The 13,498-nt window shown below is 45.5% G+C and overlaps 1 protein-coding gene across 1 annotated transcript; it reads left to right on the top strand.

The window, feature by feature from the left end:
- The first annotated feature begins 1,228 nt into the window (after positions 1-1,228).
- Positions 1,229-7,774, top strand: LOC130393629 (uncharacterized). The gene is made up of 2 exons (XM_056604332.1): positions 1,229-1,244; positions 1,785-7,774. The coding sequence occupies exon 2, from the start codon at positions 5,772-5,774 to the stop codon at positions 6,666-6,668; it is 897 nt and encodes a 298-aa protein (XP_056460307.1). The 5' UTR covers positions 1,229-1,244; positions 1,785-5,771; the 3' UTR covers positions 6,669-7,774.
- Positions 7,775-13,498: the final 5,724 nt, after the last annotated feature.

The following is a 13,498-nucleotide window of genomic DNA, read 5'->3' as shown; positions in this document are numbered from 1 at the left end:
GACTCTCGTCTCTGGTATTTCTACAACGAGACTCGTATTGGGGGTTATCTCAGCCAAGGTTGAGAATGAATTGGGGGGAAGGAATTTGGCTTTGACTCCCTCAAGAACATGAACCACGACATGGAGGAGAAAGGGATTGTTGGCGGCGAATGTCTCCCGCTTGAGACCCGCTGAGGGACCACCGCCGGAGGCGGAGGTGCCTAAGCGCTGCCCGGCAACGATCCCTTTCTCCTCCTTGTCGCGGTTCAGTCTACTTCACATTGATGAGAACGTTGAAGAACCAGGAACGTCGGAGAACCCAACGCGGTCGTTTGAGATTCATAATATCGGCTCACACAGCTTTTGGCCGTTATAATATATATTATATGATATAGATATCTATGTAGGCTATATGATAATATTTAGATATAGAGCTCCAGGACTCCCGTTTGTTCTAGAATATTTACAGAACACGGCTAAAGGCTGTGTGCGCCTCGCCAATGCAATACATCCACTGTAAACAGAGCGCATGGTACCGTGGCTGCAAGCTGCTCAGGGCCACACCCCCACCCTCCTCCTTGACCCGCCTCGCTCCTCCTCATTTGCATTATAGCTACAGACACCAAAACAGCGCATTTGGGGGAACCTCAATGTGCGAGTGGCTGTAATTCTGCACCACGGCTGAATTTCGGGAACGTCTTTGAATACTGTGTTAGTTGCCCACTAATACCTATATTAAAGAATACATAAAATAGCATGTCATGGGACCTTTAAAGTCAGAATTCTGACTTTTTTTCTCGGAATTCTGAGATTAATGTCAGAATTCTGACTTTATTCTCAGAATTCTGAGAATAAAGTCAGAACTTAATTTTTTTTTACATGTGTGGCCCTAATCCTCTTCCCAATTCACAGCCTCATCGACATCTCCGAATATCACTATTGAGATACTATTCATTCAGTCAGATATAGACAACAGATGCACATTGTCATAGTCATGATATCCGAAATATAGCAGCGGTCAAAGAACTACTTACAAGCACACTGTTGTGTTTTCTGTGGAGGTCTGCCATTTGTGTAGTCTTGTTATTTCTTATTTACTTATTTAAGTTATAGATAAACGTCTGAGGCTTGGCAGCTCAATGGTGTAGTGCCTCTTTAAGGGAACAGTGTGCTGTGGGTCCATGTGACCGGTGTTCACCCAATAAAAAGGTGGCGCAAGATTTGTATCATTGGTAAATAACTTTGACCCGGTGTGAAGCCACTTGGTAAGCTCCCTTAAGTTCTTGTTTTCTTGTCTGCTTTCATGTTGTCACTTCATGTTGTCTGCTATGTTGTCTAAAGATAACGCAATAGAACTATGCTCCGGTAGATCCTAGCACTTTGCTAATAGCCAAAGTTCAAACGATATATATATTTCAAGTACATAAAGCCATTTGGACTTGTAAACGTCGCTGTCCCATCCTTGTCCATCCATGTTCGTTTTATTTTGTTTTATGAACGTCGATTAAATGAATCGCAGGGACCGGCATTTGACATGGGTGCTGTACTTCCTGGTTTGCCGCAGGGCATTCTGGGAGCTGTAGTTTCCTATTGCGGCGAAAGACTAGATGCACCTTTGCAAAGGCTGTTCGGTAGGATTTGAATATGGCGCATAAGTGACGACACACAAAATCATTAATGTACACAAACGTGTACATTAATGATTATGAATTATTATTATTATTATATATTTGTATTATGATGAATGCAGGTGATGTTTGTGTAATGCACATGAGAAGTGAAACATTGCATTCCTTATTTTCCAGATTTATTACCTGCTTTCCCTTTGTGAAAAATAAACAAACAAAAGTGGAATACTGAGTAATATCCTTTGTACACCGGGTTCCCCCTCCGTGGGGAGAAAACAGAACAGTAATAAATCAACGGCCTGAGCACATCAAGCCAAGAGCCAAGTCTGTCACCGCCCTATCAGCGTTGACCAGTGAAGGAGCACCAAAGGAAGAGGAATAGGCCGAATAGACCCCTCTGTGGAACAGCACCTTGGTCAGTGCGGGAAAAGGAAAATGGCTCAACAGCACAGGCCCTCTTCAGCAAGAGAGCGAAGAAGCTGTCCCTCACTGTAGATCTCCTAGGAAAAAGGGCACTCATTGACGAGATCAGAGCACTTGGTGTGGACTTTGAAAAGGTGCACGATACCGGTCTCGAATATATTGATGCTCTGGGAGAAGTGGAAAAGGCAGAAGAAGAAGCAGCTCATGCAGAGGAGAAAACGGCGAAGTGCCTTGACACATACACAGACACGCTCCGGCTCGCTAAGGAGACATTATGGTTCAAATTCGCCTACGTCGAAATAAAACTGTACGCCGACGGTGCAGAGGAGAAATGTGCCGAGGTTGAGTACACTGACGTGAAGGAGTTGCCGGAGGAAGACTGTCAAGTCCTGAGAGAGAGAGCCTGGAGGAGAGGATCAGCATGCTCGAGCGGAAGGTGCTTGAATGGGAAACCATTGTCTCTGAAGCCAAGACAACAGTGTACAAGCAGCAGCTATACAACCTGGGAAACAGACTGCATGACTGGGTGCAGAGCTGGAAAAAGTTGAAGCGGACTGATGAGCTTGACGGGGGAGAAGAGGCAGCGCCTGCGTTTCCGAACTTCCCATACGCACCACCACAAAGCATCCCTGGCATGCATCCCGGGGTGTACGGCTTCAGACCACAGATCAGTCTTAAAAGAACACGCCTGCCCACGTTCTGAGGAGACATGACCGACTACTACAACCTAGCCCCCAGTTACCTCTGCGACCTCCTCCAAGAATACACTCCCTCCCGCTCCCTCCGCTCAACCTCTGCTGGACTACTATGTATCCCCACATCACGACTCACTTCAATGGGTGCCCGGTCATTCAGCTGTTCAGCACCCAGGCTCTGGAACTCCCTCCCCCCACACATAAAACAGTCAGACACCATTACAACCTTCAAGTCACAACTCAAAACTCACCTGTTCAAACTCGCACACAACGTCTAACTGATCACTGTTTTGATTGTTTTTTTGTTTTGTTTTGTCTTGTTTTTGTTTTATTTATTTCTTATTGCTTATGTTTATTCATTTATTTATTTATTTATTTATTTATTTTTTCCACAATGTCTTGTTTTTTTTTTAAATATGTATGATGACTATATGCTCTGTAAGGTGACCTTGGGTGTTTTGAAAGGCGCCTCTAAATTAAATGTATTATTATTATTATTATTACTACCGGTGGAAGGCTAACTGGCAAATTTAGGAGTAACTCCTAAAAATAATGGGCGTGTCACTCTTAAATTTAGGACTCCTAACTTTTTTCACTAAGAGCAATTCACAAAGTACTTTAGGACTAAAAGTAGCACCTAAGTCTAGGAGAGCTTAAAAGTCCTCAAGAGGACTCCTAACTCAGTAAGACCTATTCACAAAGAATCTTAAAATGCCTGCGAGACGAAATGTTAGGGTATTCAACTTATTGTGGAGTTAATGCGCGATGCAATAACATCCCCGACTAACAGGAATAATCCGATTAGTCCCGAAATAAAATGTTATAAAAATTATAAGTTATAAAAAAATATATATAACTTATAAAAAATAAAAATAATTGCGCCATGAAAAGACGAGGACGTGTTCGTAAATAGGAAGAAAGTGCATTCCATCAACACGCAGGTTGTTTTTGATGCAAATTTTAACATAGCCTACTGGATGTTGTTGCAAAGTGGCCTGGATCTTCAGCTACCCATGATTCGCGCATTTTAATGGTGAGCGGTCTGAGGCAGCTTTTTGAGATGTAGGAGTTGGGTGTCACTTGCTGGGTGACAGTGACTATCCATGCAAGACGTGGCTCTAGACACCCTACCTTAATCCACAACCGGGAGCACAGTTAAAGTGTAACATGTAAGTGATTACGCAGATTACACTTAGTCCTATGCGTAAAACACATCGTATTGGCTCTTTGCGAGCACACAAACATACACGAAATGTTGTGGAGAGAGGAATTGGGCAGATGAAACGTCGGTTTCATGTCCTCCACGGCGAAATACGCCTCACCCCAGAGAGGGCAAGCACAGTAATCACTGTATGTGCCATTCTACACAACCTTTGCAAGCGGAGGAACATTCCACAGCCAGACGATGATGATGATGATGATGATGATGGCGATCAACATTACAAGGAATTTGGCCGTGTGGAACCGAGTGGACTGGCATTTAGGGATCACTTTGAAAACACATTTTAGGTAAACACCTTGGCACAAATCAGTCAACACTTGGGTAGTTCGTAACATTTATTTTCTTTTAGATTTTACGTATTTTTATTGTTTGCTTTCTCTCTCTCTTGAACGTGCAGGCTACAACGTCATTGTGGTCTGCACAAAATTGTCATCATGCGTGTATTCTGCTAACTGCACTATAACTACTTAATAGGAATTCATTTCTAGCCTAGGCTATTTCCTTGTTTTTCGGTGATTCAGTGGGCTCGTCTGAACAACCAATCACCGAACTGACCGCTTCTAAACTCGTGCACGAGAATTGACGTAATCCATAGCAACGGCGCGTCACTCTTAGTTCACTCTTTGTGATTTATCCTTAGTAAGAGTAGGTCTCAGCGGCTTTGTGAATAACTTTTAAGAAAAAACTCCTACGTAAAATGTTTTAGCGCGAGTTAGGAGCACTCCTAGCGGTAAGATAAAATGCTTTGTGAATACGGCCCCAGAAAGGGGATGTCATTAAAGCAGAGCTTTGTGGGGCTGTCTTTGCAACCCGCCTGAAGACATACTTCGAGAAGCACTGCTACATCAAGGTCGAACAGTGGATCCATTTTGTCGATAGTCAGACAATCCTGGGAGCCATCCAGAAGAATAGCTATGGCTATCAGACATTTTTTGCAAACCGGATTGGAGAAATCCAAAAGGCCGGACCAGTGGACAGCTGGAGGTGGATCGAAGGACAAGACAATATCGCCGACCCCATCACAAGGGGAGCATCCCCTGAGGAGCTTGCCGAGGGATCAGTCTGGCAGGAAGACCCTAGATTTTTGAAGCTGCCTGAATCAGATTGGCCTGTGAAAACCGCCAGAGAGATCAACCCCTCTGTCACTGAGGAGATCGGGGAACTTCGGAGGAAGGCGTTCTCGGCCCTTGTCACAGCAATAGCCCAGCCCAGGAAATGGTAGGGCCCAACCAGCGTTGCGCTTGTGCGCCTTGTGGACCCCCGAAGGTTCAGTTCACTGACACGGCTGTGCGGGACCATCGCCTGGATAAGACGAGCACTGGAAATCTGTCTGGGTGGCAACTGCCAGGCCCCAGTTCAGTCAAAGTGAGAGGCAAGACTGTCTGTGGAAGAAAGAGCAACAGCTTTCAAAGATGTAGCTCTCGAAGCTCAAGACGGTGTCAAGTTCCGAGACACAACCCTGGATCGCCTGGTGGTTCAGAAGGAGGAAAAGACGGGACTCTTTCTCTGCGGAGGGAGAATCCAACGTTGGGATGAGGACAGAGTGGCTGTACCGCTAATCCCATGCCAGTCGTGGCTAGCAAGCCTATTGGCTATGGAGGCACATGAGGAAAACCACGAAGGTGTCGCCTCTACCCTTCTACGGACAAGAAGGAAAGCCTGGATCATGCAGGGACGAAGGACAGTTAAGAAGGTGCAACTGTTTCACCTGCAGAAGGCAAAGAGCCGAGATGTGCCGGCAAATAATGAGTGATCTCCCTCAAGAGCGTACCAAAAGAGCAAGCCCATTCAAGCAAGAAGGTCTGGGGCATTGTTTACTGCTGTATGGCCTCGAGAGCCGTCCATGCGGACCTCACAGATGACCAGTCGGCAGAAAGCTTCCTCCAAGCGTACTCCCGCTTTATTGCTCTGAGGGGGCATCAAAAGAAACTATGGTCCGATAGAGGCACCTACTTTGTTGGCGCCAAGGCGTCTCTGCGTGAGCTGCATAAACACCTGGCTTGCCTGCAGGCTGCACCAATGGAAGATGTAGCCGCCAAGAACGGGACCGAGTGGAAGTGGGAGTTTCACCCTGCAGATGCACCCCACAGAAATGGAGCCGCGGAGGCTGCTGTAAAGCTTTTGAAGAGGGCGCTCACGAGCCTTGGAGGAGCTACAGAGTCTTTCACATGGGGAGAACTCCAGACTCTGTTCTATCAGGCAGCCAACCTGACAAACGAGCGTCCAATCGATGCCAGAGCTCAAGAACAGGAAGACTCGGTCGAGTATCTAACACCCAACTCCCTAATACTGGGTCGAGCATCGCTTGGAGGAGACACCAGCGGGCTTGACCTCGAGACCCATCCCTGGCGTCGACTAAGGGCTATTCAAATCGGAGTGGACCAGTTCTGGGCAAAGTGGAGAGAACTAGCTGTCCCAAATCTGTTTGTTCGACACAAGTGGCACCGGACAGAGAGGAACGTCAAAGTCGGCGACCTCGTCTGGATTGCTGACCCAAACGCTTTGAGAGGTCAGTTTCGTCGGATTCTGAAAGTCTACCCTGATAGTAAAGGGATCGTCAGGGATGCCGACATCGCAACTTTTGCTGGCCTTCCTGTTTCCGTGGCGGGTGGCCGAAAGAAGAGTTCTTCACTGCCCATGGCAGTTATAAGAAGAGACGTGAGAAGGCTGGTGGTCCTTCTCCCGGTGGAGGACCAAACTCATCCACCCCAGCTGCCATGACACCCGCCTCTTCCTGAACCCCTCTCATTCTGCACACCGCCCAATCCCCTTGTCACACACCTGCCCAAACCCCAGTCACCACCCTTACCCCTTGTTGGCTGGTTGGTGCAAGCCTAGCGCTATTACCATGCCCATCACATTGCTCACTCATGAAGAGGTAAGAGCATGCACATCCCCAGGCAGTGCACCACACAACTGCCAAAGGGATGTGATTGACTTGGACATTGGACACTTACACTTCCACATGGACAAAGCTAAGGGTTACAAAGAATTCCCAAAAAAAAAAAAAAAGAAGGGTGTCACTAAGGGGTCTTTTCATTGATATTGGTAAGTTGCCTGGATCATAAGATCAGCAACTTAAGTGGGAGGTGTTGTGCTTTCTGTGGAGGTCTGCCATTTTTGTAGTCTTGTTATTTCTTATTTACTTATTTAAGTTATAGATAAACGTCTGAGGCTTGGCAGCCCAATGGTGTAGTGCCTCTTTAAGAGAACAGTGTGCTGTGGGTCCATGTGACCGGTGTTCACCCAATAAAAAGGTGGCGGAAGATTTGTATCATTGGTAAATAACTTTGACCCGGTGTGCAGCCACTTGGTAAGCTCCCTTAAGTTCTTGTTTTCTTGTCTGCTTTCATGTTGTTACTTCATGTTGTCTGCTATGTTGTCTAAAGATAACGCAATAGCGCTATGCTCCGGTAGATCCTAGCACTTTGCCAAAGTTAAAACGATATATATATTTCAAGTACATAAAGCCATTTGGACTTGTAAACGTCGCTGTCCCATCTTTGTCCAGCCATGTTCGTTTTATTTAGTTTTATGAACGTCGATTAAATGAATCGCAGGGGCCGGCATTTGACATGGGTGCTGTACTTCCTGGTTTGCCGCGGGGCATTCTGGGAGCTGTAGTTTCCTATTGCGGAGAAAGACTAGATGCACCTTTGCAAAGGCTGTTCGGTAGGATTTGAATATGGCGCATAAGTGACATTTGAAACATGTACATTAATGATTATGAATTATTATTATATATTTGTATTTTGATGAATGCAAGTGATGTTTGTGTTATGCACATGAGAAGTGAAACGTTGCATTCCTTATTTTCCAGATTTATTACCTGCTTTCCCTTTGTGAAAAATAAACAAAAAAAGTGGAATACTGAGTAATATCCTTTGTACACGGAAGGGTTACCCCTTCCGTGGGGAGAAAACGGAACACACACCAAAACACAAGCACCTACAAGCACACGCACGCACGCACATGCACTAATACATTCCTTTCTACAAGCACACTCTGGACAATATTCGATTGAACAAACAGGCAATAATAATAATACCACTATAGACCCGCCTCCCTGCGCCCCCTACAGGTTACCGGATGTAACTTGTTTTGAAAATCGCTATATAGGGGATATATTATATACTACTGGTGGGACTTCACCAGCAGAAACTAACATCCACAGAATCTGAAGCTAAGCTAACAGAGGCTGTTGATAAAACTGAAGTACAATGGCGGAGGATATAGGAACTGACAAAGAAGATGGCACCATGCAAAATTTCACCATTTCGAAAGAAATACAAACGAGGACTAATTCACTGAGTTCACCAACTAATACTCTTCACTAGAAATGTTGTGTGAAATGATTTTCAAGCAGTCTTGCGGTATCAGCTTGGTAGATGTAACAGCGAGGTGTCCGATAGGAGGAGATCTAGATCAGCGGGAGTGGCAAGCGAAGCTGTGCATCGTGGTGCATGGTGGGAGTTGTTGTCTTCAATCCACAAGCGCCAAAAAGTCCCTTTCTGCCTTTCCTCGGTCAAGACGGCCCCAAATTAGAATTTTATTTTATTATTCGACTACATATAGGACCCAATTTCCATACATATTCATGCCTCCACCGGTGAAATGCTCCTTTAAGTGATCTAGAGAGTTTTATTGACTCACTCCAGTGTTTCCCCCAGTAAATGTCAAGGAGTGGGGGGGGGGGGGGGTCTCCCTGGTTAAATTCAATTAAAAGAGCTTGATGTCACGACCATTGTTGTGAACACCGATGCGTTATTGATCTTTATTTTTACCCCTGATGGAAGTATGTTTTCTTTCCCTACGAGAGTTTTCTACTTTGTTAATGCATAATAATTAAAAAAAAATATATATATATATTTTTTTTTATTTTATATACATTGGTAGTCAAGGCGGGGCCCTATTGTTGATAAGGCGGCCGCCTTAACAACACAGTGCTGGGGGAAACACTGCACTCAGTGTGTGGGTTGAATATGACATTTACGGAACACCACAGATTAGGGAATTGTAAACAGGCTGTCACTTAGGACCCTTCAAGTGTAATTGAATGTAAAGTAAGTGGAACTAAACTAAAATCGTTTCTGATATGAATGTTGACATTCTGTTGGCAAGACCTTGCAAAATCGTAATGAAAAAAAATAGGCTACAAAAGAGAACGTGCGTCAATTTGGATTAATCCTGATTAATCCTGTTAAATAAAATGAACGCTTTTTAGGGCTTGCCCAGCCCTAAAAAAAACAACAAAACGCATCTTTCCGAGAGGAAAACTAAATGAAACAAAAAAAGTAACCAAAAACCTGGTTAGAGATGGCCCGTCTGACCGCCGTTCCTGTGGGATGATCCACCGTGATGGGGTCCACGACATAATCTGCCACCAATGGCACATGTGGGGCTCTCTCTTTATGAATTGTTGCAATATTGTGGAGCACCACACATGCCGTGATGATTTGGCTTGCCCTCTCCGGCTTGACCCTCAAACCACAGAGGCAGTTCCAGCGGGCCTTGATTACCTCAAGGGTCATCTCTATCCTCACCCGGCATGTGTTGAACCGGGCCTCCGATTGACTCTGTGTGGGTCGCCGTACGGTGTCATTAGGAACGGCATGCAGCCATACCCTCTGTCCCCAACAAGAATTCCATCATAACGGCCTATTAGAAAGAACATAATGTCATCAGTGACTTAATCAACATTTACAGTTAGTCATCTTGTGTATTGCGCCACACCTTGCTGAAACAGTCGGCAAAGACTTGACTCCCGAAAAATACGGGAGTCATGGACCTAGCCAGGCCATTTGGCATCCGCACATAAGTGCACATCACTTGGGAGACGAATCCCGCACGTAGAAATTCAAGACTGACGCGCTACCTCCACTCAGGAGGTTTTATTTTACCTGAAAGTGTGTAAAATCCTTCCTTGACAATTTGACTGGGCAAGAAGCTGGGAAACGCCACAAACATATTAAACAAAATATTGAGCGCAGCTACAACCTTGCAAATAGCACGGTACACCGTATTTTTGCCAATATGTTCTGCATCACCAGCTGCATGTAAAATATGGGCCCGTGGCAAAAAATCGCAGTGAAACACAGACACACTGCGCAACAGTAAGTGCACAGCTTCCTTGTGTAGCATTGCCTATATACGGTCCAACAAGGACGATCAAATAACGAATACCCTCTGATGAGAATCTGTATCTCTCATAAAGAATATCGTCAGACAATGCCAAGGGATTGGTTCTGTCCCGAAAAATCCTCTGTCTCCGGAAAGACGCCTGTATGATAAGTGCGCCGAGGTCCACGGGAACACCCACAAATGGAGACGCAATTGTCGGAGGAGGGGCTAGGAAGCTGCGCACGCCGATTTAAGTAGCCGATCTCCGGGTAGACTTAAGCTGAAAACCTGCTCCCAAAACCTGCTTTGGTTGCGAGCATAAGTCACCATGTGTTACGGCTCAAGACTGGGTGGACCCAAACGCCCGGCACAAATGACCACAGAAAAAGCGGAAACAGTAGAACAGTTTATTAGTCCACGGTTGATCGAGGTTAGTGCAGAAGGTTGCGTCCGTTAGGGGTAATCCTGAAACCACGGGCCAGGGGGTCCGAAACGGGGTTGGATGGGTCGGCTAGGCTTGCAGGTGAACCGACAGTCACGCATGACGATTCCACGACGATGGTAATCCGGCAGTAGAGCAGGGTTGTGGTATGGTTGTGATGTTGATGACTGGTAGAGAGAAAGAAGTGAATTGGGAATGCGCAGAATTGAACACGAGTAAACTAGAACTAGGAATAGAATTGGGAAGTTACTCAACAGGGTAAGAACTAACGACGATCGGCTGGAAGACTGGGGTAGATATCCTGGTGATCCTCCTGATTGCAGATGTCAGGTGCGGGTGATCACGAGGCTGGGTCGGGGTCAGAGCAACTCAAAATCAGGAGTACAGAGCTGCTCCCGCACTACAACTGATTCACTCCGGCACCAGTCGTCCCGAATGAGAAGGCTCACTCCTCCGCCGCGCGACTTGCCAGTGATCCCTTGATCGTGGTCCATTCTGTAGGCAGTGAAGCCGTCCGGCTCCACCTCGGTTGACGGGATGTTACTGTCCAGCCACGTCTCTGTGATCGCCAACACACAGGCGCCCCGATATTCATGTAGGTACCTTACGTTTGCCGTCAGTTCATCCGTCTTCCTCCTCAGGGACTGAGCATTGATGAGCAAACAGGTGGGCAGGGGTAGTCGTGTTTTCATTCTTTTTAGCCTCTGTCTAATTCCCCCTTGCTTTCCGCGTTTACGTTTGCGTTGTGTATAGTGAGAACATATCCTTTGATGGTGACTTTGCAGTAGGTTTAGGTCCAGTGGCTTAGAATTGCACTGTAGGAGAAAGTCTCTTGTGTACTGAATGATCTGGGGAACGCAGCCCTCGGCTTTGCCGAGATTTAGTCCATAGGTGAAGAGTGCACTCAGAGTCAGTAAGGGAAGTGCAATAATCCATGCTGATGAAGCCATGGTTGGAAAAGGGTTGGTATCGAAGTACAGCGATCATATAACAAACAACCGTAAGACGCACACTAAAAACAAAAACAAAGACGCACCGGTCACGCAAACCTGTCACACTGCGGTCGCCACAGAGCAGCGCCCGCCTACTTCCGATGAGCAATCCCTAGGCCTACTACTGTCCCTACTACTGTCCCATCTCCCCCATCTTTATGCAAGAGAGATTTAACTTAGAAGGCAATTTTACTCTTCAATATGAAGACCCTGACCTTGATGGGGAACTCTGCATCTTGACAGAGATGTCAGAGTTGCCCTCAAAGGCTGTGGTCAGGGTAATGAGACCAGGGGCCGTATTCACAAAGCATTTTATCTTACCGCTAGGAGTGCTCCTAACTCGCGCTAAAACATTTTACGTAGGAGTTTTTTCTTAAAAGTTATTCACAAAGCCGCTGAGACCTACTCTTACTAAGGATAAATCACAAAGAGTGAACTAAGAGTGACGCGCCGTTGCTATGGATTACGTCAATTCTCGTGCACGAGTTTAGAAGCGGTCAGTTCGGTGATTGGTTGTTCAGACGAGACCGAAAAACAAGGAAATAGCCTAGGCTAGAAATGAATTCCGAAATGAAGTAGATATAGTGCAGTTAGCAGAATACACGCATGATGACAATTTTGTGCAGACCACGATAATGACGTTGTAGCCTGCACGTTCAAGAGAGAGAGAAAGCAAACAATAAAAATACGTAAAATCTAAAAGAAAATAAATGTTACGAACTACCAAAGTGTTGACTGATTTGTGCCAAGGTGTTTACCTAAAATGTGTTTTCAAAGTGATCCCTAAATGCCAGTCCACTCGGTTCCACACGGCCAAAATCCTTGTAATGTTGATCGCCATCATCATCATCATCATCATCATCATCGTCTGGCTGTGGAATGTTCCTCCGCTTGCAAAGGTTGTGTAGAATGGCACATACAGTGATTACTGTGCTTGCCCTCTCTGGGGTGAGGCGTATTTCGCCGTGGAGGACATGAAACCGACGTTTCATCTGCCCAATTCCTCTCTCCACACCATTTCGTGTATGTTTGTGTGCTCGCAAAGAGCCAATACGATGTGTTTTACGCATAGGACTAAGCGTAATCTGCGTAATCACTTACATGTTACACTTTAACTGTGCACCCGGTTGTGGATTGAGGTAGGGTGTGTCTAGAGCCACGTCTTGCATGGATAGTCACTGTCACCCAGCAAGTGACACCCAACTCCTACATCTCAAAAAGCTGCCTCAGACCGCTCACCATTAAAATGCGCGAATCATGGGTAGCTGAAGATCCAGGCCACTTTGCAACAACATCCAGTAGGCTATGTTAAAATTTGCATCAAAAACAACCTGCGTGTTGATGGAATGCACTTTCTTCCTATTGACGAACACGTCCTCGTCTTTTGATGGCGCAATTATTTTTATTTTTTATAAGTTATATATATATTTTTATAACATCATTTTTATAACATTTTATTTCGGGACTAATCGGATTATTCCTGTTAGTCGGGGATGTTATTGCATCGCGCATTAACTCCACAATAAGTTGAATACCCTAACATTTCGTCTCGCAGGCATTTTAAGATTCTTTGTGAATAGGTCTTACTGAGTTAGGAGTCCTCTTGAGGACTTTTAAGCTCTCCTAGACTTAGGTGCTACTTTTAGTCCTAAAATACTTTGTGAATTGCTCTTAGTGAAAAAAGTTAGGAGTCCTAAATTTAAGAGTGACACGCCCATTATTTTTAGGAGTTACTCCTAAATTCGCCAGTTAGGACCTACTTTTAGCCCTAAGATCCTTTGTGAATACGGCCCCAGAACATTTAAATTACTCCCCTTCCCCAGAATTCACTACCCAGACTCAGGAACGCACTCAGAGACGGCTCAATGAATTCCCAATTCCAAAATGTTGCTATGATGTGGAACACATACTGGAGGCAGGTAACACGGCATATAATACCACACAAACACCCATAAAACTGACAGAAACATGACGTTTTAGAAAAAATGGCTGAGGTC

The sequence above is a fragment of the Gadus chalcogrammus genome, chromosome 12 (genome assembly GCF_026213295.1).
Source record: "Gadus chalcogrammus isolate NIFS_2021 chromosome 12, NIFS_Gcha_1.0, whole genome shotgun sequence".
Classification (NCBI taxonomy): Eukaryota; Metazoa; Chordata; class Actinopteri; order Gadiformes; family Gadidae; genus Gadus; species Gadus chalcogrammus.
Note: the sequence above shows the minus strand (reverse complement) of the source record. Positions and strands in the feature narration are given on the sequence as shown.

Excerpts from the sequence above, each read along its gene's own strand:
- LOC130393629 (XM_056604332.1), top strand. The coding sequence starts at position 5,772 with ATGGCCTCGAGAGCCGTCCATGCGGACCTCACAGATGACCAGTCGGCA.